Genomic DNA, 27,543 nt, shown 5'->3' with positions numbered 1-27,543 from the left:
GTGTATCTCATTCAGCTCTGTTTTGGAGAAGAGGAAGTAAAGCACCACTCAGAGCTGCAACTAATTCAAACATGTAAGATTACATAGGTATGCCTTCATGAAGGTTCCTTTTACAAGTGTCAGAATTCACTGTGTATATTTAAAATAGATTGATAGATTTAAAATAAGGCTGTCCTTCTCTGATTTGTTTATCATGTGGCTGAAATTGTCATCCTCATAATAAGCTGTACTTTGAGTACTGTAGATTCTAAGAAAGTAAAACCAAAAATACACATTGGTATTTTACATATGCTGAAGAACAAAACATTAGGTTTGGGAAGTTATCTGAAGAAGAGGAATGGCAAGAGTAAATCAGGAAGTATTCCTTTAGTGGGAAAGCTCAAACCGCGGTCAGTTGTGCTTTCAAATACTGAAGGATTGCTTCACTCTAAATACTGAAACTTGCAGAGTTTTGCTCCTGTGAAAATACAAGATTATTAATATCTTAGAAATTAGCCTTTGGAGTGTGTGAGAGTAAGTATCTATCTGGCACAATGTTGGTACCTGATAAAGACTGTAGCTTAAACCATATGTGTATTTATGTATATGCATATCTGCATATGTCTCATATTGATAATTAAAGACTTTTAATCTGCAGTAATTCTGTTGTAATAATTTTTTTATAGTTGGTATACTGTTGGAGTGGTTTTTAAATATTTTCTTTCAGCATTCTTAGTTTTATTAAAGAAACATCTGTTTATTATCTGAAGACATAAATACAACAAGATTTAGAATAGTAAAATGGTTTGGTTGCTTAGTACCTGTAGTAATACTGTGACTACAGAAGGGAGAAGTTCTGGAGATGAATTCCATTTCTTACAGTCATAACATTCTGGCTGACTCTGGTGGCAACCTATTTAGATTTTTTCCTATCTATCCTTAAATCTTTAATGATTAAAAAAATCTTGCAGGACAGAAGGGTATAAAGTTAAATCTTAATTCCAGGTTGAAGGCTCAGGATGTTCTGTAAACCATTTGGTTTTGAGTTAGTATTTTAATACTGTATGTGCTTATCATAGCCATTAAGAACAGTGGGTGAAACAAGAGGAAAGGACAATGGAAGAGATCAAGCAAAATTTCGGATTTGAAGAGAAAAAAAGTTAGCACTGCTTTTTAAAATTACATATAAATTATATTTATACTAGATTTTAATGAAGGAAGAATAATAAAATACTAGAAGTGCAAGTAGTTATGACTGTATATTACATGAACTTGCAACTAGTTATTATAGTTAATTGTTTTACTGATTAAAAAGTTAAGCAGCAGCACAGTAAGTTGTCTGATTTATTTTTTTCTTAATTGGTATTTTATAGAATAAGCATAAACTCATTATTGAATTTTCCTTTCAGATAAATGAATTGGTGGATGCCCGTGATATCAACATTGGAGCCTGGTTTGAAGCTCATATAGAAAATGTTACCCGAGCAACAAAGGGACATAAGAATGGTAAAGCTCAAGGGAAGAGTGGTAACGGTTACAAAAGGACTAATGGAAACTTAAATCAAGATCATTCTAGAGAAAATGTAAATAATTTGGACAGTACACCTTCTACATCTTATTCAGACTGTATGGACACTGATGAAGAAGCTATTTATCATATCAAGTATGATGAGTAAGTGCTCCTGATACTATTTTGAGGACATCACATATTGTTATTTGGTTTGTATAAACCGAGAATTTCTTGAAGAAGCTTGGAATCAAAGAAAGCAAGTTCAATATTGCAACCAAGAAAAAAAAACTAAAAAAATTATAACACTTTTCGTTTGGATATAGCAAATCCATTGGCAGTAATGGTGTTTTTAATGCTAAAATATTTGTGAAGTATTAGTATCTTCTCCTTATAAGAATATCCTTTCTATATAAGAATATACATCCTTTCTACATAAGAAAAAGAAACCATATAACCAAGTTTTTACAGTTGTTTTTTCAAGTAAGGTTTTAAAATTGGTTTTTTAAATTATTTCCTGTATATATGGAATTCCTCTAAATAGAGCTGAAGGCGAGCTCCCATTGAAGCAAATTTTTGTTACTTAATTTGGATTTATTTTATTCCAAGTAGAGTAATTGTACGCAAAATTTCAGATCTGCACTTATAGTAGAGATTTAGTATTGAGAGCTTTGTGACTGAGGTCTTGAAACTGATCCTGAACTGGAGAAGAAGGCATTAAGGGTAGAGTTTTTTCAAGTTAGTTTGGGGTTTTTTTGTCCCTTCTCTAGTCATAACAAATTCTAGAGCCTGCAATGTGTGGGTGGGAAACCTTGGGTTTAAAGGATTTTGTATTTATGGGCAGGCTTTGCACCACTTCATTTGCTTGGGAAATTGTTCTGAATTTTTTTTTTTTTTTTTTTTGTAATAATGTGTTAAAGCAGTTAGGTAAGCTTCCAAACAAAATTTTTAATGAGTTGAGTATTTTAAATTTTTGATACTGAGGTTAGTAAAAATGCTGTAGTCTATGAAATGTAAGATTGAGGTAGAAGGATGCAAAGTATATTAAATATTAACTAAATGTAGATTTCCACAATACTTTTTCACAGTAGCTATTTCTACTCTACATATTTTAGTACATAATTCTGCATCTGAGTTACAGAGAGCACTTTTTGGTTTTTGTACAAACAAAATAGATACAACTTAATGCACTTTTTTGATTCTATGCTAAGTTTTGCTTCCGTATCTGCAACTCTAAGCATTTTATTTAAAGTGTTAGAGAACTAAAAATTTGAAAATGACATAGTCAACTATTATGATCAAAATGAAAATATTTTTCCTTGCAATTAATGTCTTTGGTGGTGTGATTTCAAAGACCTGTCTTCCATATATCCACAGTAATGTAAAATCAGATAATGTTAAAGTTAGCAATGGGCAAACATTTCTGAGATAGTGTTTGTAACTGTTGCTGTGATATTATGGTAGGTTTTTTTTTAGATGCTGTTATTTTTTATGAATTGGAAGTACAGAAGTAGAAAAATTTTCACAACAGTTCTGATTTTTCTTTGGTATAGTCTCACTAAACTAAAAGATTGACCTCCATTTATGTGCACTTCCCTTTCAGTGATTGAAGACAGTCTTTTTACTCCTACAAGGTGGTTATGTATAGCAGCTCTATACACTTAGCCAACAAAATTAAGTAAGGCACAGAAGCATAATGTGGCAAGATGGCCACAGTTAAAATGATCAGTCTTAAGTTATTGGAAGTTAGAGCTTTTGGAAAGAAAAATTATTGGAAGTGCAACTTATACATTTATGAGTTTTTGATGGATGTTCCTGATACAATTCTTCTGGGGTCTCACTTTTTTTCTTTTAGCGTTATTCAACATGCACATTCATATTGTAACTGCATTTGTGCTTCTACCACTTTGTTTTCATACATTAGTGTGTACCTCTGATGTCTGTAGACAATACTTGTATTCTGCCACGTCTTTGCTTGATGTGGATAAGTAGGAAGATCATGGTGTGTTTTGACACACAGTTGTTCTCTGCTACAGAACTATATTAATTTATCTCTTCACTCCTGTTCTTCAAGCTTCATATCTTACTGTGAGTACTATACCCTGCACAGTTACTTGTGTGTGGTTGTTTTGTTTTTCAGGTTTGGATTAAGCATTTTGCTGCCATATGTACTTGGCATTTTCTAGTCTGCCCTTGCGGTGTTGTTTTGGAGAAACTTTTCTCTTTTTTATCTCTGATAGATGGTGGCTCTCATGGGTGACATAGTTTCAGCTCCATCTTTCCTACAACAGGTGTTCTTACATGACACAAAAACACTCTCCGTTATCTGAAATAGAGTAAAAATTACTTACAAATGAAAGATATAAGCCTGGTGCCAGTAAAGCCATCAAAATTACTTTAATACTTTGGAAGAACTATGTGTCAGAGGCAGGCACAAGTGCACAACTTCTCAAATCATAACTGATGCTTTTCTGTCTGTTACGTCCTTCCAGTTTCAAAAAAAAAAAAAATCACCACAAAGGTTACAGTTGAGGGATAGGTCACCTGTAATGCATTTAATTAGTCTGCTCTACCCCCTAGATCAGTATATTCTCCTATAGCAGTTTTTCTTAAGAGGTAAAGCAGAACTTGTCTTAAGTGAGAAAGCTGGCTTTAGCAGTGGTGCTGCTAGATTTACATATCACAAGTCCTGTACAAAACCTAAAGACTTTAATATGCAGTTTTAAATTTCATAAAAGTGTTCTTCCTCAGAGGGGTTCAGTGTTCATTTGTTCTCTTTTCCGTTTCTTGTTTAAATAGTGTAGTTACAGTGAATGTGAAAGGAAAAAACGAGAGAGCTCTTTTTGCAAAGAGTATAGTTAAGGGAAATTACTCTTTCTGGGCAAGAATTAATTATAGTAATCTCAGAGGGGTAACTACCTTTTGACTAAACAGAGCTCTCCTACCAGCTGTGACTGCTGCAGATAGGAGGTACTACATATTCCTCTGTGATCTTGTAGATAATAGCACTGGTGAGTTGTTTCTGTAGTGGTTTTCTCCCACCTCTTCTACCACCATGCCATACCCCAGCTATGTGTCTAATATTTTAATAAATTGGTGCAGTAGTTATAAGGCCCACATATTTCTGCAGAGAGAAAACCTAGGGTTATTGAGTGGAAAAGAACTCAGTTTCAGATTGCACTTATCAAGAATTGTGACTCCAGTTCAAAGATTTATACTTGTTTGAGAGCCCTAATTTCACCAGTGAGCAAGAGACCAAAATACCAGTTTTACCAATGCTGACCTTCAGGCAGTATCAAATTTCTTGACATCCCATTGTGGCTATGTAACTTCTGTATGACAGTCCATCTTCTGCTTTCAATTTCTGAATGCAGGTTTTCCCTGGTGTCAGCAGTTTGAAGGTGTGTTCTTGTTTTTGTCAGTGTATCTTCCTCCCCTTAGACTTTCTTCACTGTATTTCCATTTCATGTTTGCATTTTTGGGTATTACAACTTGTATTTGTGGGTATTAAACACTTCAAAGTCAAGGATGTGCTATCAGATTTTATACAAAACTGTCATACATTTCTTTCTTTTGCTCCCAGCAACTGACTTCAAATATAGAAGAAATTAACCTGTCTTGAACATAAGAAAGCTGAATGCTGATCTAAAAGGACTTGTGAGGAAACCAACACATGCTGAGGTCCTAAAGTTAGCTGAGATAACTGTAGATGATCTCTACCACAGCTTGCTTAAGAATCACTTTCAAATCATAAACAGGATGTTTCAGTAGCAGAGTGGCACCATAAGGACATGCCTACAATGCTGTGTTATATCAGCATTTGCCCTTTCCTCTTACCTTATTGTATTTCATATTTGTTACTGGTGTAGCGCTTGTTATAGTGTACTTAGTTGCAGGGAGACAGTTCTAGTTCTGCAAGTATTGGCTTCTTGATCATTAGTTTCCCAAAGAAGCAGGAAGACTTAGGGTAAACCCTAAGTATTTAGATTACAATCAAGTAATGTCTTTTCCTTTCTTTTCTTGTTTCAGTAATTTGTAATAAAATCTTTCCATTTAAGAAGGCTCTCAGCAGAAGCCACAGGGAGGCTGGATCTTTCTGCAGCATGAGAAATTTCAGTATGACAACTTATATGCAAGTACAGATTAAGTATGACTCAAGTGTAGGTAACTTTTTACAAGGCCATTGTTCTGGCTGATGATATTCCCCTCAGGTTTTATAACAATCAGAGAATTTTATTTTAAACCATGAGGTAATATCTGTGTCATATGCCACATAAAGCATGCTGTAGTTATTTCTTCTAGGGAACTAATTGCTTTTCTTTACTTCATGCTTAATGTGAGCTGTGGAGCAATGCCCTCAGATTTTAAAGATGTACACACACACACACACACACACACATATTAAGAAGATTAGGATTTTGCTGTGTTGCCACAGAGGTCAAAAGAGTGGCTGTTAAAGCAATATGCAAGATGCAGTCTTATAGCTGGAGAGCACAGACTATACTGAGGCAATGATGAGAAAAGTTCTAAGTACTGCCTGGTCAAAAAAAACCAACTTTCTACTTGAAACTGTAATCCACAGCTGAAGAGATTGTCAAGAGAATAATAGTATTAAACTTGCTATTACTTTCTCAAGGAATAGTTTGAAGATTAGACTTGCTTAATGAGTCCATTTTCTGAATGTTTTTAATATGAAATTTTCACATACAGTTAATAGGCTGGGATTTAATCTGAGGATTGACATAGATGACACTACTGATAAATTGATTTTTGGAGACCAAAAGACATTATGGGCCATTCTCAGATGAGGTGGCTCCTACTTCTTTCTTTGCTTTCCAGCTGTGTACATCTGATAGTGAAGTTGTATTGAATTTTGTGGTTATGTGACTGTAAAATGAAGTGCTCTTGTTTCCTAATATATCTAAAACCTAGTGTTTACTAGGTGAATATTACTGGGTTTTTCATTCATCACTCAAATACATTAATCCTATATCCAGTGGGGCCTCATATAGGAAAGATTCCCTGCTTCTTTGAGAGGTAGCTGCCTCGTGCAGCATTAGTGATAGTGCATGATGGAAATTGTTTTATCTTCTGTTAAGAAATGTCAAAATACATTCATTTGCATGCTATGTGCTTCTCAATTAACTCTTGTAAATGTTTAGCTGAGTTACCGGACTTTTTCCTTTATATACATCAAACACAGGAAAAAGTGCAAATCAGGAGGATAAACACTATCAGATTCCTGACTCTAGTTTAAGACACTGAAGTAAGGAGAGGGATTCCTTTTGAAGGACATGAAGTTAACGGCTAGAAACATGACAAAGTGATGGGAGCTATAGACTGTAGTTTTTTTATAGCACTTACATCCTTTTGTATATGTTGGAGAGTTTAGAATTTCAGAAGAGGAAGAGGAATGAAAGCTATATTGTCTGCTATATTGTAGAATGTTAGGGCAATCTGTTCCTAAGGGTACCACATGTTTCTTCTGACCTTATGTCAGTCACAAACCTTTTTTATAATTAGTCTGAGTCACTACTTGGACCACCTCTCCTAGCAATGTAATTTTGTTTTACAGTTCCTAGTATCAGTAATTAGTTTGTTTACTCATTCAAAATTTTTATGTCATATAGATTATTAGGCAATGCTAACGTAATCAAAGAGTTGATATGTCAGATGTCTTTTTTCTGTATATCCTCACTAGAATGCATGCCACCAGAATCATTCTTACTTGAAAGTATTTTATGGGAGTAGCTACACACTGCTGCTATTCATTTCAAGAAGTTAGTTCCTTGTAAAGTTATTTGTCCCATTTGCAATGGGTTTCTGACTGCGTATTCTATGTTTTATAATGTCAGAGTATTTGTATGTATTGTAATCAGGGTTTTGACAACAGACATTAATTTTAAGACTTAGATTTCTAGGGTTGTAGGCACCTTCTGCAAACTGGATAGGAAGAAGTTTGAGGAGACAATCTAGGGATTTCTTATGTCTCTTTAGAAAGGATTTGAGCTAAGGGAGGGAAGCTTTGCTGTCCTAGTAGGTGTTTGAAAGAGCAACTAAAATAATAACCATTAAACAATTTTTTTTTTTTGTTTAAAACTGATTCTTGGCTGAAAAATGGTGTGATCAGTGACAATAAGATTGAATTTTACCATTTATTCATTTATCTTGAATTAGCTGTAAGTGTTCTTGCATTCCTGAGGAAAACTTTTTCAAAAGAATGTGTGACTTGTCTGCTGTCCAGGGAAGTAAGCCTGTTTTTCACTATATTCATATTACTTAAACTTGTAATACAAAATTATTGTATTAAAATTTGAATGTTCTTTTTATTTCTTACACTTATTTCCAGATTGTCTCCCTTCAGAGTATCCATGTTGTCCACACAGCATAGTCGTGTAAGACTAGAAGTTACTTTTTCTGGAAACTCAGAATTAAAGTAATTAGGAAATTAAGATGGTTCTCTTCAGGCTGTTAATACGGTTTCTCAGTGTTTAAGCTGCTTAATTCTGTAATTATTAGTTGTTAGGTAAAGTTCTCAAAATCTTGTTTGTGTTCCATATGACTGATTTTTATCTTTATTGATATTCAGTATTCCTTCCAGTCTGTCCTTTGAAATATATTACTTGTTTTTCTTGTAATAACAAATTATCAGACATACTGTTTTTTTGGAAGTGCACATCTTGACTACCCCAAATTTTTTTTTTCCCCATTCATAATTGTGGCTTACAGTGTAGTGCTTTTTGAAACACTCTGTTGGCTGTCTCAAACAGTACAGCAAAACTGGGCTGATTATTTCCTCAGGTTATAAGGGAGTGGGGTGGTAGCAGTCTAGTTTTTATCCAGTCCTACCTTCTTAGTCACATTTGCCTCTTCCAAGAGTTTATTCCTTTCTTTTGTTTTTTGTCCTTCTATTCCTTCATTCTGGGGTTGGAATGACTCATTTCTGAATTTTATGATTGAGAAAATAAATTATACTTTCATTTTATTAGTCTTGGAAAATAATTTTGAAATTTGTGTATCTGCACTAACATTCTTTACCATACTTAGTATGGAGAGTGGTTGGGGAAGTCTTTACTTTTGTTCCCAGAATTTTATTTTTCCAGTTCTAGTTGTTCTAGTAACAGCTGGGAAGTGTTAGAGGGTATGTTGCAAGCCTCCTCAAATAAATTGAGGAGGCTTGGGTTTATTCTGACATGGAACTACTATGTGTCCTAGCATTTCAGCATTTTAGGAGCCACAGCCAACCATCTGGACATAGCTAAGAAATACTGGAATTTTTACTTCATGAATAATTCTTTGCTATGGAGACCATCTACAAAGATAGGAAATCTCAAGAAGTCCTTGCTATGTTACTGTTAGAAATACTACAGGGAAGAATTAAATGAGAGGTAAATAGAGACATCCTATGGGCAATATTCATTAAATTCTTATGATTATGCTTGCTAGTATAGCTCCTTTTTTCAGTATTAGTTGCCAAATGTCCTAAAACTGTGGAAAACCAAGAAACTCTCCACAGCTGTTTTAAATTTAAAGGTTTATTTGTGCCATACAATCTTCATTTCAACTGTACAAATTTATGCTAATCTAATTAAAACATTGCTGTGAACAAACATGTTTGTTTTCTCTTGAGTGCCATTTTAGGATTTTAAAAGTAACTCAATAAATGAGAAAACACTTTCAGCTTGTGTTCATGTCTCACAGTAGTCCTTTATTAAAGCTTCCTAGAATGGCAAGAATTTAAAATACCATATTTATTCTCTTTATATTTTGGTTTATCTACATTCATATCTTGTGATCTATGCTTAAATATTATTCTTGCATACTTAAGAGATTAGATTTTAAATTAATATGTGATTTTTACAAAAGGCATGTTAAACTTCAGGAAAATGAATGTGAGATAGTAGAATTTTCTGATGTGAGTGTGATTTTTTTTTCATATTTAAATAAATTGTGGCATTAGACACATTTGAGAGCACAAGTTTACTGTGAAAGTACTCTTTACTTATTAGTATAATAATGAATAGTGGTACTGAGCTTAACATACAGAGTTTAACTGCAATTTTTAGCCTAACTCAAAAACTTGTGGCAAGTACTGCTTCTGCTCTTTTGCCTGAAGTATCAGCTATGGACTAATACGAAGGGTATGGACTAATATGAATAGCTGCTAGCATTCATCAGCAATCATGAAAACATTTCTTCATGTGTACAGCAGTAAAAACATTCAATATATGTAGCCCTTTGCAAAAGAAAGGTAAAATGTGGCAAAAGAAATCTCTTTTTTTTTTCTGAAGTTTGTTACCTTGTGTTTCTGACTAGCTGATTAGAAGGAAGATTCACTCAGTGGAAAGTCAGCCTTCCTTTTCTTCCTTTGGAAAATAGTTTCTGTTTATAAAAGGGAATTTGGGGGTGTCTTTTGGTAACTGATAGGCAATATTTTTTTGTTTGGGTTTTTTCATGAACTTCTTCCAAGAACAAAGGTGGAGACATTGTTAATGATGACAGTCTTTGAAATTCCTCATCAGTACAATAGGGAGGATCTCTTCTGAGTTGTACAGAGGTGAGAAAGATAATATTAATCTGAATTTTGGGGAAAAAACCTTGTCCAAAGTTCCCCCAGGAAAAACAGAAGCTGAAGACATTTTGCTTTCAGAACAGAATAGATTTTTCAGATCAAGGTTAAGTTTCTATGAATGTCAACTCTTGTAAGTCAAATATTTTAATTTTTTTTTGAAGAGTGACATGGGAACTTCTAAAATGTTTGTTATTTTTATGATTCCATATGTATTTCTTGCTTGATTATTTCACTGTATACATAAATAGTGTTTTGATCTATCTTCTCTAGGTTCCTGATGTTTAGGTACTCTTTTGGTTTCAGAGTTCAAGTAAACTGAGTCTTTATTTGCTATGTTCTACTTGCTGTCTTCTGCAACCCTTAGGAAAGATTTACTGTAAAACCTTTGGAACTGATTAGTAGGTCAAACGTAGCTGTCTTAAGATTTCAGTAGCCTGTTGTACAATAATGTGATGTTATTTAGGCATTCAGTAAAGTAGGCATGATCTCTATAGCTGATTTTTTGCTTTGTCTTATTACCTGTAGGTGAATCAGTCATGGGTTTTGTGGACATAACAGTTAAAATATTAATAATTAATATAGTAGAACAATATGGTAATTCTTTAGGTGAAGGTTGCATGGCATAAAGGCAAAACCTCAAATGTTAACTTTTCAGTATGCACTGAATTTGGAAACAACATGGGCAAAAAAAACCTTAGGAAATGTGGAGAGTTACATTGTATGAAGCTATTGTTTTGACAGTGGCTTGATCGCAAGCACCTGTCTTTATATTATGTAACTTCTGTTGTGCAGAATTTTATAATTAGGATCTAAAAATGTCGGTGCAAAATCAAGCTTTGTAGTTAACTTTTTAAGTAGTTAGAGGTATGTTCTTCTACTTAGCCATTAGTTTGTCTGAAGGTACATCCATTCTTAAACTATTGTGGTTCATGCTTCTTTAAACAAAACTATCAGTAAATTTCCCCTGTTCCCCCAGAACCCCACATCAGTAGTAGCAAACTGGTGTGTTAGATTTAATACAATGCATAAAACAAAGCAAGATCAACTTGTTTAAAATGTGTCCAGTTTCACTGGTGGGCTTTCAGTCAACTGTTCAGGAGTAGGCATCCTGATTTCAGGCTATAGGATGTCAGTTTCATGCTGTTAATGACAGTTGTTTTAGTTCTACTTACTGCTTCCTGTAGTAAGTTGCAATGCACAATTTTCCCAAGACCTTGAAGTATTCTTGTTCAGTATAGGTGGAGGCATGTTGTAAAGTGGTAGAACCATACTTGTATTAGTAAGAGTAGGATTTTGCTGTTAATATTTAACAATGCTGTTTGATAAAGGTATATTAATTTAACTGTGGGTGCTCTTATTCAAGTGCCAGTAATTGCATGATGAAAATATGACTTTAGATACATCATCCTCAGCATTGTTTGTTAAGAAGGGATAGTGAATAATTTTAATAGCAGCTGTTTATTTGCAATAGACTAATTCCATTTTCCCTGTTAAATTTGTTCTGTGAACTCATGTAGTACTAGCTAAGTGGTAGGAGATTATCTGCCTACACACAGTATGAAAAAGGAACTTCACTTTAGCATCTTTTAACTTTTTGTTGCAGGCTAGCTTTTTTTTTTTTTTGCAATTAGTATTTTGATCCTGTCTATATTCTGCTATTTTTCCAGCACATGTGCAAATACAGGCTCTAGTATCAAATAATAGTTGCCTTATTCAGAGGAATATAAGAAAACTGTAGTGTTGAAATGAAAAGCATCTCAAATGTGAAAAGGTGTCCTTCCTGCATTGGGATTTTAGTTAGAGGGCTGTGAAATACCACTAAATTATTGAGAAGTGCATAGATTTACTGAATTATTTTTAAAAAAAACTCATGGAGGCTGTTTTTCTCTTCTGAGAGAAGACAAATTCTTACTCTAGAGGAAAGCTATATTTTACAAAGGATAATAGGTCTGATTTTATGGTTTTTGTATGCCCAAAGAACATTTAAAAACTTCTACTTCTGAAAAAAAGTTGTCTGTGACTTTCTTTGTACTGTGGCAGTAGTCATAATCATTGGTGTTGTTGGTTTTGCTTTTCAAGGTACCCAGAAAATGGCATAATAGAAATGGACACAGTTAATCTTCGGCCCCGAGCAAGAACCATTCTGAAGTGGAGTGAGCTAAAAGTGGGTGATGTGGTGATGGTTAACTACAATGTTGAGACACCAGAAGAAAGAGGATTTTGGTTTGATGCAGAAATTACCTCTTTGAGAGAAATCTCAAGGACTAACAAAGAGGTTCATGCTAAAATTCTGCTGGGGTAAGATTTGCTTGACCAACTCAGAAAATCTCTACATATCATATGAAGTGTATTTGGTTTAGTTTTTTTATCTGCTAATCACCACTAGATTAATTTTAATATCATACTTTGATTCCACAGCTGTGTGAATTAAAAAGTTACAGTGCATGTTTTTTACTATGTGTAGACTTAACTGTAAGTTAGAATTTTTATTTTTCAGGAGATTGCCAGAGGCAACCATAAAGTTTTTTATATATTATGTGTGATTCAGATTGATCAGAGCATGTACCAGTAATTTTTTAGGTAATTGGGAGCCTGTAGGTCTCATTGAGTATGAGTTATCTCTTACAGTTTGAATAAGTCTGTGAACTGGCTAAATAAATTTTTAAAGAATAAAATATTTATGTAGTATTATAATGTCTAAGTAAAGTGTGGAGCTGTGGGATGTCAAGTTTTCATTGTGACTGAGATTACCTGAATATCTTCGCTTTGTTTTACTATTTCATTTTAAAACTTCTGTACAGTTCTTTAGGAATAGTGTTTTCTGGAGATATCCTTAAGTTATTGCTGTCAGTAAGCTGTGTTGTTGACTTCTTAGGGATGAACAGATGACCAGTGGGTGATTTAATGTTATCATGTCCCACATTTACTCATGAGTGTTATCATTGTTCTGGGAGTGTATTCCTGAAAATGAATTGGACTACTAGCATACCTTGTAGTTTTCTTTACAAGAAAAGAAGATGTTGTATCTGTAGGAAGACTTAGTGTGGGACATGGTTACTTGGCAGAGACACACAGAAATCTCTGTGAATCTGGTCTAATTCAGTATTTTGTGTAAGAGTGCAAACTTACCTAGTACGGGGAAATAGCAAAGATATTGGCTCAGTTAAGCATGCAAGTAAATGAAAGTCTGTTTTGGGGGTGGGTTTTAATTTTAGAATTATAGTAGTTTCCTAGACACTCTCAGTGCATTATAGTCATCTTTTATTAAGTAGAGCAGGCACATGGACTTGTTTCATAGGCAAAGCAAAAAAACCCCAAACTTGAAATACAAAGCTAGAAAAAAATGAGAAGATATTTTGAATTATTAAGTTGCAAGAGAGAAGAGATTAAGAAATGGAGCACAATATCAATGGAGAGATGCAGATTTTCATTATAGTGCATTTAGTGCTAGTGACATTTGGTGAGTCAGGGATGGGTTTCATGGCCTTCTACAAATAGAACTGTCCAGACAGCAGTTTACATGAAGTTCAAATGTCTGTTGATAACATTTTTTAAAATTATTACCTACGTGGATTCTTTTAGAGTTTTCCCCATCTGTTAAAAATAGGATAATCAAAATACATTTTTGCCTTGGTTTGACAAGACAGGTGTCTGCTAAGGAAGGCAGGAGCCTCCCCTGAAATGGAAAATGTAAACCCCTCTCCCTCCAAATTATCATAATTTCGAAATTAAAAGGCTCTCAGGCAAAGATATGCGAATAGGAATAACAGTTCTTTACTAGAAAAACTAAAAATACAAATGTAGTAGTACAAACCAAAAAAAAACTACTGACAGAGTCAGAATACGACCTGACACCCTGTTGGGCGTTGGTAGCAGTTAAAGCGCCATTAAATTGTGGTTGCAGTGTTTTTGGAGTGGCAGATGTGGTTCTGTTGAAGCAGTGATCCTGAAGGGTGAGTTTTCCTCTGAAGGTCCAGTGGTATTGTAGATGGGCCTGGTCTTCCTCTGGAAATCCAGTGGAGAGGACAGCTGCTCCTTTGGGAATCTAGTGGAAAAGGCTGCTCTGATGTTCCAAATGTCAGATTATATCCAGGTAGGAATGCTTGGCTCCTCCCTCTGGGTGGAGCATGTCACAATGCAATGATATAATTTTATCAGTCATCCAGTGACATTCAATAGGCCATTAACAGCAGATGTCTGCCTGGAGGGAGGATTGGTTGTGGAAGGTATAAAGAAAACTGCCCAATTAACAGAAGATAACCGCCACACCTCTAACAGATAGGAATAGAATACCCCTATTTCCAACTTAAGACAGTTTTATATTGGCAAAAGGAAGCACCTGGTGGCTAATGAAAAATTCTGTTTGGAACTCTGTAGGGTAGTCTTTTCTATATCTAAATAAACTGATAGTTAAGCTTCAAACTAGAAGATGCTACATTCAAATACTGTCAGTACTGTGGCTGGTACAATAGGGTTCCCCCTGATACTTAGACTTACTGTCTTCTGAAAGGAGCTGGGAGGAAAACAATACAGTGGATAAATTCTAAGGTGATGAATTTAAGTCCAACCAACTCATTCCAACCCAACTCATTCCTCTCAGTAGTAAATGAACAGGACAAATCTAGTATTCATAAATTTGTGTAAGGAGCATGCAAAAGTAATTGCTTTGAATTTCAGGCAAGTTGATTTACAAATTAAAAAACAGTATTTCATTGTTACTTAATATATATATATAATATATAAAATATATTAATTTAGTTATTTATATATCTATTATATATATAAATATATATAATTTATAAATATATTAATTTAGTTTAGAATTATAATGCAGTTGTTATTTTAATCTAGAATAATATAATTGATATATTTCTAGTCTATAATATTAATATGTGATTATGAGTTCTTAACATTATGTTAGCATTAACTATTTGTGTCAAATAAAGGTGAAATTTATTTTGATTTTTTTATTATTGTCTGTTAATGATTAATTGATTGTATGCTAATGATTAGATTTTCGTGTACTACTTAAGAACAACCTTAGCAGGCAGTAAAGGGAGGCAGGGGTCTTAGGGTTGCATGGGATATATTAATTGCTTGGACTTTTTTCCTTTGTGGTATTATATCAAAGAAGAGACTTTGTATAAAACAATTTTGTATGCCATATTTGAAGGTTTGATTTATTGATCTTGGTGCTTTTGACAAAGATTTCCTGAAACTGTTGGCATAATCACAGGAAATAACAAGAATATGCTCTTAGTGGTCATACTTTGAAGCCAGTAGAACATATGATGAATATTTTTTTTTTTTGGTGCATCTTTTGACATGTGTGTGAGTTTGGTGTTACTGTTACTCATATCTTAGTCATAACCAAAAGGAAAATTCCTGTACAGTCTGTACAGGAACTGTACAGGATACAGTCTGTATCATTAGCTCATCTTTTGGAAAATACATATGAAATAGTAAATATTACCAAATGGAGGATGAGACTGAATAGGGGAGGCAAACATCATTATGCAGAGTAATTGACCACTTATTATTAATTTTCATTTCTATAGTATTCACATTGCAGCTGAAATTTATAATTGTAGGATGTCTAAAACATATAGAACAGGATTTTCTGTGTCTCAGATGCAAATATTAGGGAAATAGCAGTGCTTTGGCCACAGAATAGGACTTAAGGTTTCTCATGACTGTATGTGCATGCTTGCAGTTCAGCATCTCTGAATGTTTCTTATTTTGGAGTATCTGTGGTACTTCTAAATTTATTTTAACTAGCAAGGTGCTCCATCTCTGGTTTTAGATATCCTCTGTTTTTCTCTTTGGGGACACTGTTTTATTTCCGAACCATAACAGTTGTTTGTATTCCAGAATAATATAACATGTTGCCTTTGAGGCTGACTGTTCACAATTTAACCTTGGAGCGAGCAGATATATTCAAATTCACCATACCACATCAAACCAGAGTAGATCAAATGATGCTCTACATTCGCTCCTTCCTAGAATTGAAGATAGAGACCGAATTAGATCTTCGTTTTCCTCAGTGAACCCTTGAAGGTCTGAGTTTAGCAAGGACTCTGTCAATACGAAGACTTTTTTGCTTAAGCCTTTAGAGGTGTGTAAGAATGTAGATTTAAATTATAGAGAGTGAACATAATTTTCTTCTTTAGATGAGTGAAAGTTTAATGAATTTCATGTCTTCACCTATGCAGCTGTAAAGGAATGTAATAGAATGGTCCTAAATTTTCATGTTCTTATTTGTCATCTTTAGTTCTGCAGGTTTTTGAATGAGCATTCCCACTCCCATAAAGGAATTTTTTTGCAGATTACTTTTTTTTAACTTTTAAATATTTTATTGTATTTTTCTTGTAACATGCCAGATCTGCTGTTTGTCTTCCTTTATTTTTTTAATGGCATGCATTCATATTTATCATCTTACTACTCATTTTATTAATATCTAGCTCTCAGAATGCAATATATTTTAAAATTATCTTTATGCTACCTGGACAGATTTTACTTTTAACTTCTTCCTTTACTTCTTTTGGACAAGATTTTCCGTTTATGTTTAACTTCTGATTTTTTAAAAAATCATACTTATATTTGTTTTTACAGCTTTGCAAAAGCACAGAAATTAAACACTTTAGATAATAGTGAGTATTCTATAATAGTGAGTGAACAAGATGTGCATGGGTTTTTTTTGTTTATAATTTCAAGAATTCTTGTGCCTCTGTCAATTTCTATCTAGTTAAAAAGAAAGTTATTGTTACTTATATCTTGTTTTGACACTTTGGAAAATAACGTACCATACTTCCTATTACTCTCAGTATATATTGTGATAATCATCATATCAGAGTCGTCATGATTTGGTAGATGCCCAATAGTACAATTCTCATAGTGCTTCTTGTTTAGGTCTGGAATTTTCATCAATGTTGTTTATGTCTCACTAATGCCTGTAAAATTTTCTACCCAAAGTAACATCCTGGTTTATTTGTTTTATTGTAGTGTCTTTGAATGGTGCTGGTTTATCTGGGAGGATGTTTTGATGCTGTGTGAAATAATAACAGTATTTACTTGGACCCATTTTCTCAAATAACTTTCATGCTGTATCAGCAGGTATCCTAGCAATAAAAATTTTAATTGCTGAAGACCTTACCTGCAGCTTTTTTGCACAGATGTAAAAGTGGCATATTTCTTCTAGGCAGCAAAACTAGTAAAAAGGTGAATTTATATCTCTCACTTTCCTCTTCTTGTGACCTCAATGGAGCTGGTCACCACCTTTGAAGAAGAGAACTCCACTTGAATCAACAGGACTGTTTCAAATCAAGATAGATTCTGAGTGGCCAAGAAGCTTGCTGAGATTTTTGATGATGAATCTGTGGAGGTGATGCCTAGAATTTTTTAATCATTTCTTTGTACTGCTTTTCCTAGTGTCTACAGCTAGAGATTGCACTTTTTGTGATACACAGCCTTAGGGGATAATCTCACAACTCATAACAGAAATTACTCTTGACCACCAGAATGTTTTGCATACTACTTAATTACCTTGTTGGACAAAGGAAATCATGTTAGCTGAAGTGGTGTGCGAGTGTAATTCTCTGCTTGAACTTAGAAGTGAAGTTTACTGCACATTAAACTGTTCACTTTTAAATTCCAGATTTGGTTTTTAACCTTTCTTCAGCTGTGGTTTCAGTTTTGAGGAAAAGTCAAAAATTAAAAGATTCAATTTACCTAAGGACAGAATAATATTAAAGAGTTCTGACTATTGTGAACTGCCTTTTGTTAATGATTCAGGTGTACAGGACAAGTCTCCTCGGAGATATTGGGATATCCTGGGTTCTAGAGAAATGTTGTTATTCAGGATGTGTTGTTTCTGTCAAATGTGAAACAGAAGAACAGTATCTGACTAAGAATAACTCATGAAGAGAGCACGAGCAGAGTGAATCCTGTAACCATTCAGTGTAGTACATCTCCTCTTTGCATGATCTTTACGAGATACAGTTCCTTGATTCAGCAACTATGGCATTAAACCCTTGGTATTGATACAGGCTAGGGATGAACTCATGGATCTCAGCCCTGCTGAAAAGGACTTGGGGTGCTGGTGAATGAGAGGCTGGACGTGACCCAGCCACGGGCACTCACAGCCCAGAAAGCCAAACGTGTCCTGGGCTGCATCCAAAGAATTGGACCCCCAGCAGGGCCAGGGTGGGGATTCTGGCCCTCTGCTATGGTGAGTGAGACTCCACCTGCAGTGCTGCATCCTGGTTCCTGGCAGGGGACAGAAAGGACATGGACCAATTGGAGCAAGTCCAGAGGAGGCCACCAAGATAGTTGAGGGGAATGGAACACCTCTTCTATTAGGAAAGGCTGGGAGAAGTGGAATTGTTCCACCTGGAGAAGAGAAGGCCTTGGGGTGACCTAATTACAGCCTTACCCTACCTGAAGGGAGCCTTCAAAAAAGCCAGAGAGACTTTTTACAAGAGCATGTAGTGACAGAACAAGGGGTAATGCCTTCAAATTGAAAGATTCGTTTTAGAGTAGATATTGGGAAGAAATTTTGTAGTACGACAGTGGTGAGGCATAGGAACAGGTTGCCCAGGGAACATGTGGATGCCCCATCCTTGTTAGTGTTCAAAGCCAGGTTGGGTGGAGCTCTGAGCAGCCTGTCCAAGTGAAAAGTATCCCTGGCCAGGGATTGGAACTAGATGTTCTTTAAGGTCCCTTTCAACCCAACCATTCTATGATTCTATGAAAGAGTACATTTTGAGAAGTATTTGGCTGACTTATTATAGATATCCTTTTCTTGTTTCTTTCTCCTTTCCCTTTGGACGGAAGTTTCTATTTTACAAACACTCACTGAATAGTTGTGATGGACATGTTCTACACAGATCATAGCTATCCCTTCACACTCTTTACCTGCATGCTTCATTGTTCTATGTTAAAAAAGACAGATCTTCAGGAGGTTCCCCTGAATAGAAGGGATTTGAAGGATTACTGTTTTAAGATTTGCTTGTCCCTAATTATTTTCTGATATGGAACAAATATTTTATTTGCATATTTTAATAAGAGAGGATAAAAAGTAACTGATTTGTCCTTTGTGTCGTTTCCCTGCATATTTCCTGATCTTAAGTAGCAATATGGGGAAACTGATTGTTTCAGGTTGGTTTCCCAAAATTGAGAGAAGTAGACTAGATGCTTGTAATTTGTGTTAAGTCTTTTGGACTGTTTTTTGAATATACTGTTTTTTGAAATTCCAGATTTTTAGTGGCAAACCAGTCTGCCTTACAGAGAAAGCCAAAGAGTGACCAAATTATTTAAGATCTTTTTAGTCCTGCTGGTGAAAAGGGTAAGACTTTGGAGGGCAAATCATCCCAAGGAGTGAGTAAATCCTGTGGATCAAAACCTGGTTAAATGCACAGCTTATGTCAACAGACATTTGACTTTTAATAATACCACTTTGACTTTTGTCCCTGACAAGTGGGGAAAGGCAAATCTTGCATCCGTTTTAAAAGAGGGCCAGTCAGCCTTATTTCAGTATTTGGGAAGAAGGCGACAGTTTTTGTGAAGTGCTGGTGAAATGGTGATGATTAGGAATAGCCAGGGTGAATTTTTTTTCTAAGAGCAAATTGTGCCTTACAAGGTCTTCTGCCTTCTGTGATAAAATTTTCTCTGTGGCCAAGTGTCTTGGTTTGAAAGACAGGTGTCTGCTAAGGAAGGCAGGAGCCTCCTTTGGAATGGAAAATATAAACCCCCTCCTTCTGAATTATTATAATTTTGAAATTAAGGAGCTGTCAGGCAAAGATATGGGAATAGGAATAACAGTACTTTACTAATATGGATGATAAAGCAAACCAATAACAGCTGCGGCACTGACACCAAACACAGCACAAACCCGGTCCCAGCCTCTCGCGGCCGCAGGCACCTTCCCTGTTCGTGCAGTTCCAGTTGCAGCCAGCAGGGGCGCTGCTGGCTCCCGGCGGGCAGGGCAGGTGCGGTGATTCCCCGCAGCTGCAGGGGGCGCTGTGGTGCGAGCTCGGGCAGCATGCAGTAATGGCGGCTCGGCCCAGATGGGAAGGGATGGCAGAGAGGCTTTGCTTCACAAAGCCCTGGGGCAGCCGATCCCCGTGCCCCAGCAGGACTCTCAGAAGCAGCAAGCTTCTGATGAGCAGGACATCTCGGCAGGCAGAGGGTGAGGGGCTACAGTGCAGCGAAAGCTCAGAGCAGTGCTGAAGAAGAGGTGGGAGCAGGACAGCGGTGGCCAGGTCCCTCTTTTAGTGAGGGGCAGACGGCGATAGGCGCCTTTCTTAGTGAGGCAGGTGATAATAAGGTCTCAGTTCAGTGGCTGCTCTCATGAGTAGAGGCTCACCCCATGGCAGAAGAAGCAGCACTGGGCTGGGCTCCAGCAGTAGCAGTGAATTCCCTTCCCTAAGTGGTGGCTCTGACTGTCCTCCTCTGAAGCTGAGAGAGAGAGTGAACTCAGCTGCCCCAGCTCCATCTTTTGTCAGCCCAATTCTCGAGGTATCTCTGCCCCTCAGAGAAAAACTCCCAGATAAGAGAAGTGCAACCAGGTGCCCTCCTCCCCTGAGCTTGCCCACTTCTTTTGTTTAAGTACACAGTTGTTAGTGTTTCCTAGCAACTTACAGAGAAAAAATTCCCTAAGTAAAATGGAACAGAGAGAAACCTAATCCCCAACAGCAAGGATAGAGCAAAAGTTGTAATTTAATCAATGTGCAAGTGTCCCATTATCCTATCCCAGTCTGGTGATTCCTGTAGTAAACTGGGAGGATGGACAGCCAGGTGGGTTTAAAAAAAGAAAACATTGAATGATTGAACTCAGAGGGTAGTGGTTGCATGCTATTTGGGAAGTGATGACAGGCAAGGAACTGCAGGGATGAATCCTGAGGACCTGTACTGTTCAGTGTCTCGTGGCAATACAGTGGACTCTTGCCAAGTTTGCAGACACAGTAAATTGATGGAAATTTGGGGGGTAGTATTGCCAAGCAGAGAGACCTGAACAAGCATAGGAGGAATGGGTGGCAGAAGACTCAAGAAAGTCAAAATGGATAAATGTAGTTTTCTTCCACCTGGGATGGCACAAGCCCTTGAAGCAGTACTCACTGGGAAGCAGCTCTGATAAGAGGGATCTGTGGGTCATGATAGGAAGCAAGGTGAATATGAGTGTGTAATGAAGATTAACAGTATTTGGGCTGTATAAAAAGAAGAATAAGTAGAAGACTGGGGAAAAATGCATTTACTCTCCTTTACTAAGCACTAATTAGACTGCATCAAGAATATTCCACTCATCTACTATTTCACTCAGCTCTAAACACACACCCTCTCATCTAAATGGACAAAAGAGAGATACATAAAATGTAGTGAATTTCAGCAGAGGGGCAGAAAATTCATTCTTTGGATTGCATCTAAAAGCATAACATTTCAGTTAATTATGTGTTGAAACATTAATTGCTTTAACAACAACAGAAAAAAAAGCAAAAGTGAAAAGTGTTAAAATTTCAAATGTTTTGGGTGTCCTAAGCATAACTGTAAAATTATATTTTGAAGGTGAAGGTTTGAAGGTTGACTTGGATCTTGAGGGTTTTGCTTGGTTTTCCAGAACATAAACTATATCTTCATTATTTGTAAGTGTCTTTTCTCTAATAAATATGCAGACTTGGAACCACAGAGTCTTTTGACTTGCTTTTTAGAGGGGTGATATTTAAAAGTATTCTGAAGTTTAATTTCTTCCTACTGAGGAAAGTAAGTCCAAACAGAATAGGAAGAACACAAGAAAACAAATTTACGTGCAAAAAGGCAAGCGGTGGGTGGGTGGGAAGTAGTGGTGAGCACAATATTGGGCAAAGTATTATGAAAATAAAAAGAAAAAAGAAGTGGTGTTTAAACATATGTATACATTTAAGAGAAACTTCAAGGATGGAAAGGAGCTCTTGATATTGTTCAACAGGATCAGTTGTCTAGGACTAAGTGTAGTTGGGGTTTTAATAATGTTATGGGTGGTTACTTGACAAGCTTTCTGAACAATCCACTGTAAAAAGAAAATTCACTCTTGCCACACAAAATGCATTTTTAATGTATTTGTATCTCTTACCTCTTATCTTAACAGAGGACCAGTTAGAGGAGTCTGGCTCCCTGTTTGTACACATAGGTAAGAGCCATCCTCACATAACCCTTCCGTTCTCTAGACTAAACACTCCTGTATCAAGGATGTTCTGTATCAAGCCTATTGATAATTTTTGGATCCCTTTTCTGGAACCACTCCTGTAAACCCATGTCTGTGTTCTCTGGGGAGCCTACACCTGGCCTAAGTAGTGCTGAGTCATGATTGGCATTTGCTTTCCCTCTACCTGCTGACAATACTGCTCTTAATGTAGTCCAAGAAGCTGTGGACCTTCTTGGTTTGCAAGGGCACATAACTGGTTTATGGTCAACTTGTTTTTTTATGTTCCTCAAGGTCTATCTCTACCAAGCTGCTCTCGAGTCACATGGAGACACTTGGCAGGTACTGGTATTCCGTCTGTGCAAGACTTGAATTTTTCTTTGAACATGATGAAATTCCTTTCTGTCCGACTCTAAATGGTGGCAGAGGCAACTAATATTCACTTTCCCAGGGGCTGAGTTGAAGCTGATCAGTCTGTCATCAATCTTCTTTCTTGAAGATAGGTGTGATATTTGCTCTCTTCTATTTAACAGGAAGGTGTAATCACTTTCAGTAACAGGACTAAGAATACACACATCCAAATATCAGGCAGCTCCCTCAGAGCTCGAAGTATGACCTGTTAGAGCCAATGGACTTCTATATGTCCTGTGTAAATGCTCCATAACCTAATTTTCCACTGAGGCTAAGTCTTCCTTGCTTCAGCCATTCCTTCCTTCTACTCTTGTAGACCTCAGATTCCTAAACACTGGTCTTAGCAGTAAATACTTGAGTCAAAGAAAGTGCTGAGTACCTTAGTTTTTCTGTGTTTGTTGTTATCAGCGGCCCTGCTATATTTAGCAGTGGTCCCTCATTTTCTATAGTTTTCCTTTCCTGTGAAAGAATTTTACTCCCCAGATTCGAATCAGTAACAGTAACCTTGGCTTTCCCAACCTGATGCCTAAGATACCTCTTCCTGTCCCAGATCAGCCATCCCAGCTTCCACCTCTTACAGATTTCCTTTTTATATCTAAGCTCTTTTTTAATTTCTGCCGACATCCTGTTGCCTTTGATGTCCTACATATGGTGATAGACCATTTCTGAGTTTGGGATGATGCTTAAATATCACCTAGCTTTACTGGGTTCATCTCAAGAGGGTATCTTGTAGGTTTTTTCCAAGTAGATCTCTTCAGAGATTACATTCTCCTGTCCTGAAATCCAGGGTTGTCTTGTACTTTATACTTCCTCCAAGATTCTGAGCTCCATCATCTCATCATCATTGCAGACAAACTTTAATGTCCCATGACAAGTTCTTCACAGTTTGTATGTATCAGTCTAGCAATTTGCTTCTCCATAATCAGGAAGTTGCTACCACTGCACTCCAGAAATTCCCTATATTGTTTGTGTTCTGCTTTGTTGACCTTCCAGCAGACACCATGGTGTTTCAAGTTCCCTGTGAGAACAGGGCCTGTAAACATTAAAGGTTTTCCAGTTGTCTGAAGGAGTATTCATATATTTACACTCTACAACAGGCACCCATTACAGCCTCGCTAATGTTCTGTCTGCTAACTGTGACCTGTAAGCTCTTGACTGGTTCCTCGTCTGCTCTCATATAAGGGAGAGCTGCTTTTAGTCTTCCTAGCCTCTTCTTCCTGAAGAGCCCTTACTGACTATCACAGCATTCCAGTCATGTGAGCTATCCCACCATGTCTCCATGATCCCAGTGTTATCATGGAGCTGCATTAATTACACAGACCTCTGTAATCCCCTTTGTTCATTGCCCATGCATTGGTGTATAGGTGTTTCAGGGAGGCACAAAAGTGTGCTTTTCTCACTTATTTGTTGGGGAATCTCTCCAACAGTTAAACCTGCGTAAGTCTATGGGCATTTGGATTTATCAACATAAAAATTTATAATTACAAGATTGTCAGAGGTTTCAGACAAACACAAAAGACCTTTTACTATTATGTATTGGCTATTGGACACTTAAGTGGAGGATTTAATATAATGCACTAATGAAATTAGAAATCATGGTGGAAGCATTTGCTGTGATTTTTCTGAAGAGAGTTGGGCAGTATAAGGAATGAAGACATTTCAAAATAAGCAGCTGCCCACTAAATGTCAAATTAGTTTGGACCTCTTTTTCTCTCTAGGATTTTCTGGCTTTTCGGATTTCTTAATGAAATAGATAAATCATGTTTTGAGCAGGAGAATCTCTGGATTCCAAGCTTTTTCATTACAGTAATGCTGTCGTATCCATTCAAGCCATGATAATAAATTCATTACAAACTTTCTAGGCTAGAAATGTAGGTTTCTCCTTTGCAAGCAGTTCTCCTTGCTTTTGGTTTGATATGGCCATTCTTTGGAAATGTCTTTGTGATTCCTTGATTCTGTGCTATTGTATTCTTTTATGATTTCTGAAGGTGGATACCTTCAGAAGTTTTTCACGGCTTTTTTTTTTTTTTTTTTTTTTTTTTTTTTTTTTTTTTTTTTTTTCTGTGATTGGTTGGTTTGGTTTGATTTTGGTTGGTTGATTGGTTTAAAGCACCTTGCATTTTAGGGTTTGTTGTTGTTGATTTATTCACTTAGGTTTTGGGGATATTTGAGGAGTTCGGGTTTTTGGTGTATGTGGTTTGTTGGTTAGTTGGGTTTGGGTTTTGCTTTGTATTTTGTTTGTTTGCTTTTTCCAGAATGCTTAACGTGTTTCTGTGCTTTCAGGAGTCTTTCTTTTCTATTCTTTGGTTTTTGGAAGGTCTTCTCATCCTGACAGTATCTCTGTGAGTTTGTTATGATGGGAGGTGCTTCCTCTCATGCCTTTGTTTTTGAGTTGAGGTTCTTACTCAGTCTGGCAGGGTTCACAGATTGGTCTCCTGTAACTTTATCTTAGCTCATGATGAGTGTGTGCTGCATCTACTCACTGAATTACAATATAATTTAAAATCTGGATGGGAGTGTTTAACCTGTTATAGTAAGAATCACCTGTTTGTATCTTTGCTTCTTCCTAGCATGAAGGAACTTGTTGAGTAGCCCACACCCTTGGAATGATGTCTTGAACAGACCCTTAGCATTGTTTCTGTGCCCTGCAGTTCAGTCTGCAAACACACAAAGTCAATTGAGGTTAGATATGCCCTGTGAGGCCAAGCACAACTCTTGCGTCTCTGTTTTTCACATATGAAGCCTTTGGTGTATTACCTTTATGTGTCATAATAAAGGTAATGACCTGCTTTTTTACCTGGTTCTTCATGGACATTCGGGTGTTAACATCTGTGTGTTTAAACTTGGATTTGGAAGCTGTCAATGCCTACTGAGCATTTGTGATAGTGCCAGACTTAGTCGTGACTACAGGAAGGGAGCAGCTGGGATGGTGGCAGTGGATTCCTCTCCCCATCAGGGGCGTTCCTGCAGCACCATGGACAGGGCCGGGTTTGGGGCGGGATCAGGACCCTCCACGGGCTTCGCTCCTTGGTGTGGTCTGTGTCATGGAGCAGGGATGTGCGCAGAGTTGTGAGCCTCTGACATTGTTGCTGGCTTTCTCAGGCCGGTTCTTTCCCCAGGTACTCTAATGTCCACCTGCTTACAGCTCCCCAGCTAAGGAGAAGAGGAGAGTCTCTGTGTCCAAGTCTCTGCTTTCAGAATCTGGCATCATGAGCTATAATACATTGCTTTATACATGCATCAAGCACCTCATCTCCTGCTGACATTAAAAAACGTGATATCCTGCCTGACTTGTATGTGTGTCCACAGTATGAATTTGTAAGTTTGGGAGTATGTGTGTTTTGTTTTCAAAGGCATTAAAGATTCATATTAGAATATGGTCCTCAACATAGCCTAGAAAATGTTAATTTCATTTTTTTGGCGTTTGTTTAAATACTAGTGTTATAGAAAGAGAGTAATAAAATCTTTGCATAGTGTGGAAGTAGCCACATGTCTTTATCTTTACAATGCTTGTGTAATAAATGAAAAGTTGAATTAAAAGCAGAGCTAATACTGTTCCATTTTGTAACTGTGCATTTTTATTTTAATGATTAAACAAATGTGTGTGGAATATTCTGAAAACAGTCTTGTGAATACTCTCTGCTTTTTTGCTTGTGTGCAATAAAAAAACAAAAGAACCTTTGTGTAATTCAGTAAAACCTTGCAGAATTTGGTGAGATTATCAATGTAATATGCTGTCTAAATGTGGGAAGATTTTAAAGTCACCTTTGGAACAAGCTTGTTTAAAATAAAATCTGCAGTCAACTGCTTCTAAGCAGATGATATTAAAGGTTCTAATAAGCATTTTGAATGGTAATATTGAAAGATTGTGTGTTTTTTAAGAAGTTGTTTAACTATGGTTTGTTGATGCAGAACAGAAAGAGTCACTGTCTGAAAACTTTAGAACAGCAGAAAAAAGGCTGATTAATGTAAGGCATGTAAACAGAGTGTTGCATATGAAAAGATAGATACAGAAAATGGTAGTAAATCTGGTTTTGTTTTGATTTGTATATTGTTAAGAGAATCTGTGTATTTGGAAAGCATAGCCAGCATTATATTCTGTTAGGTTTTATTCTGATCATGGCTGTTTCTCTACTGACCTGGACAGTACCTTTTGACATTAGCCATAGAGACTGATTTAGTGAATTAGTTGTTTGTGGTAAGCATGACAGTGTGAATAAGGTTTTGCTCTTAGGGGGCTTAAATATAAATCATCATTAGATACTTTTCATTATTATTCTCAGTATGAATATGAACTCTGTGTGTATTTTTCTAGTAGTTTTTCTCCCCATTTTTATTCAGCATTGTATTTTGACTTTAGTGTTTGTTAAAATACTATACTTTGCATTTCAGTGTGGTAAAGTGAAAAACCCAGAAATAAAGAATAAACCCAGACAGAGATCTGACAATTGTCACTGAATCTCTCAGATTGTATGAAGTGATAAAGTTCTCTAAATGTGGTAATTGTCCAGCAGCTTTTATTTTCTGTGAAGCTGACCTTTGAAATATCCAGGATAATGCCCACATATCTGTGGACATTTAAACTGTGATTTTGAATATCAACTGTGATTTTGAATATCTAAAGTGTTTTACTACCTGAAGGTTAAAAAAAAAAGGAAATATGTATGGGGAAAGTGCAGATAAAAGAAGGTTCAGCTGAAGGTTTCTCTCTGGTTTGGCTAACCTATCTTAAAGGAAGGCTTGCATTAGGAATTCTGCTGTGTTGAAAAATCTGGCTTTGTTTTGGGATTTAATTCTTTCAGAAGATTTCGAGTTCTTGCTTGAAATACAAACATCCTGTTTACTATGCATATTGCATAATCTCATTTTTGGTATGGTAGGGTGAAGAAATGAAGAAAGGTT

The 27,543-nt window shown here is 36.3% G+C and overlaps 1 protein-coding gene across 2 annotated transcripts in view; it reads left to right on the top strand.

Annotated features, from left to right (window-relative positions):
- The window catches only part of UHRF2 (ubiquitin like with PHD and ring finger domains 2), an 83,325-nt gene that overhangs the window by 17,988 nt on the left and 37,794 nt on the right, over positions 1-27,543 (top strand). For both annotated transcript variants that reach the window (XM_054002708.1, XM_054002707.1), the window contains exons 3-4: positions 1,389-1,651; positions 12,138-12,356. In XM_054002708.1, the coding sequence (XP_053858683.1) occupies positions 1,389-1,651; positions 12,138-12,356 (482 nt within the window). The remainder of the gene's footprint in view (positions 1-1,388; positions 1,652-12,137; positions 12,357-27,543) is intronic.

Source organism: Vidua macroura, chromosome Z, assembly GCF_024509145.1.
Source record: "Vidua macroura isolate BioBank_ID:100142 chromosome Z, ASM2450914v1, whole genome shotgun sequence".
Taxonomy (NCBI): Eukaryota; Metazoa; Chordata; class Aves; order Passeriformes; family Viduidae; genus Vidua; species Vidua macroura.
The sequence above is the reverse complement of the archived record's forward strand: the minus strand, read 5'-3'. Positions and strand labels throughout refer to the sequence as shown.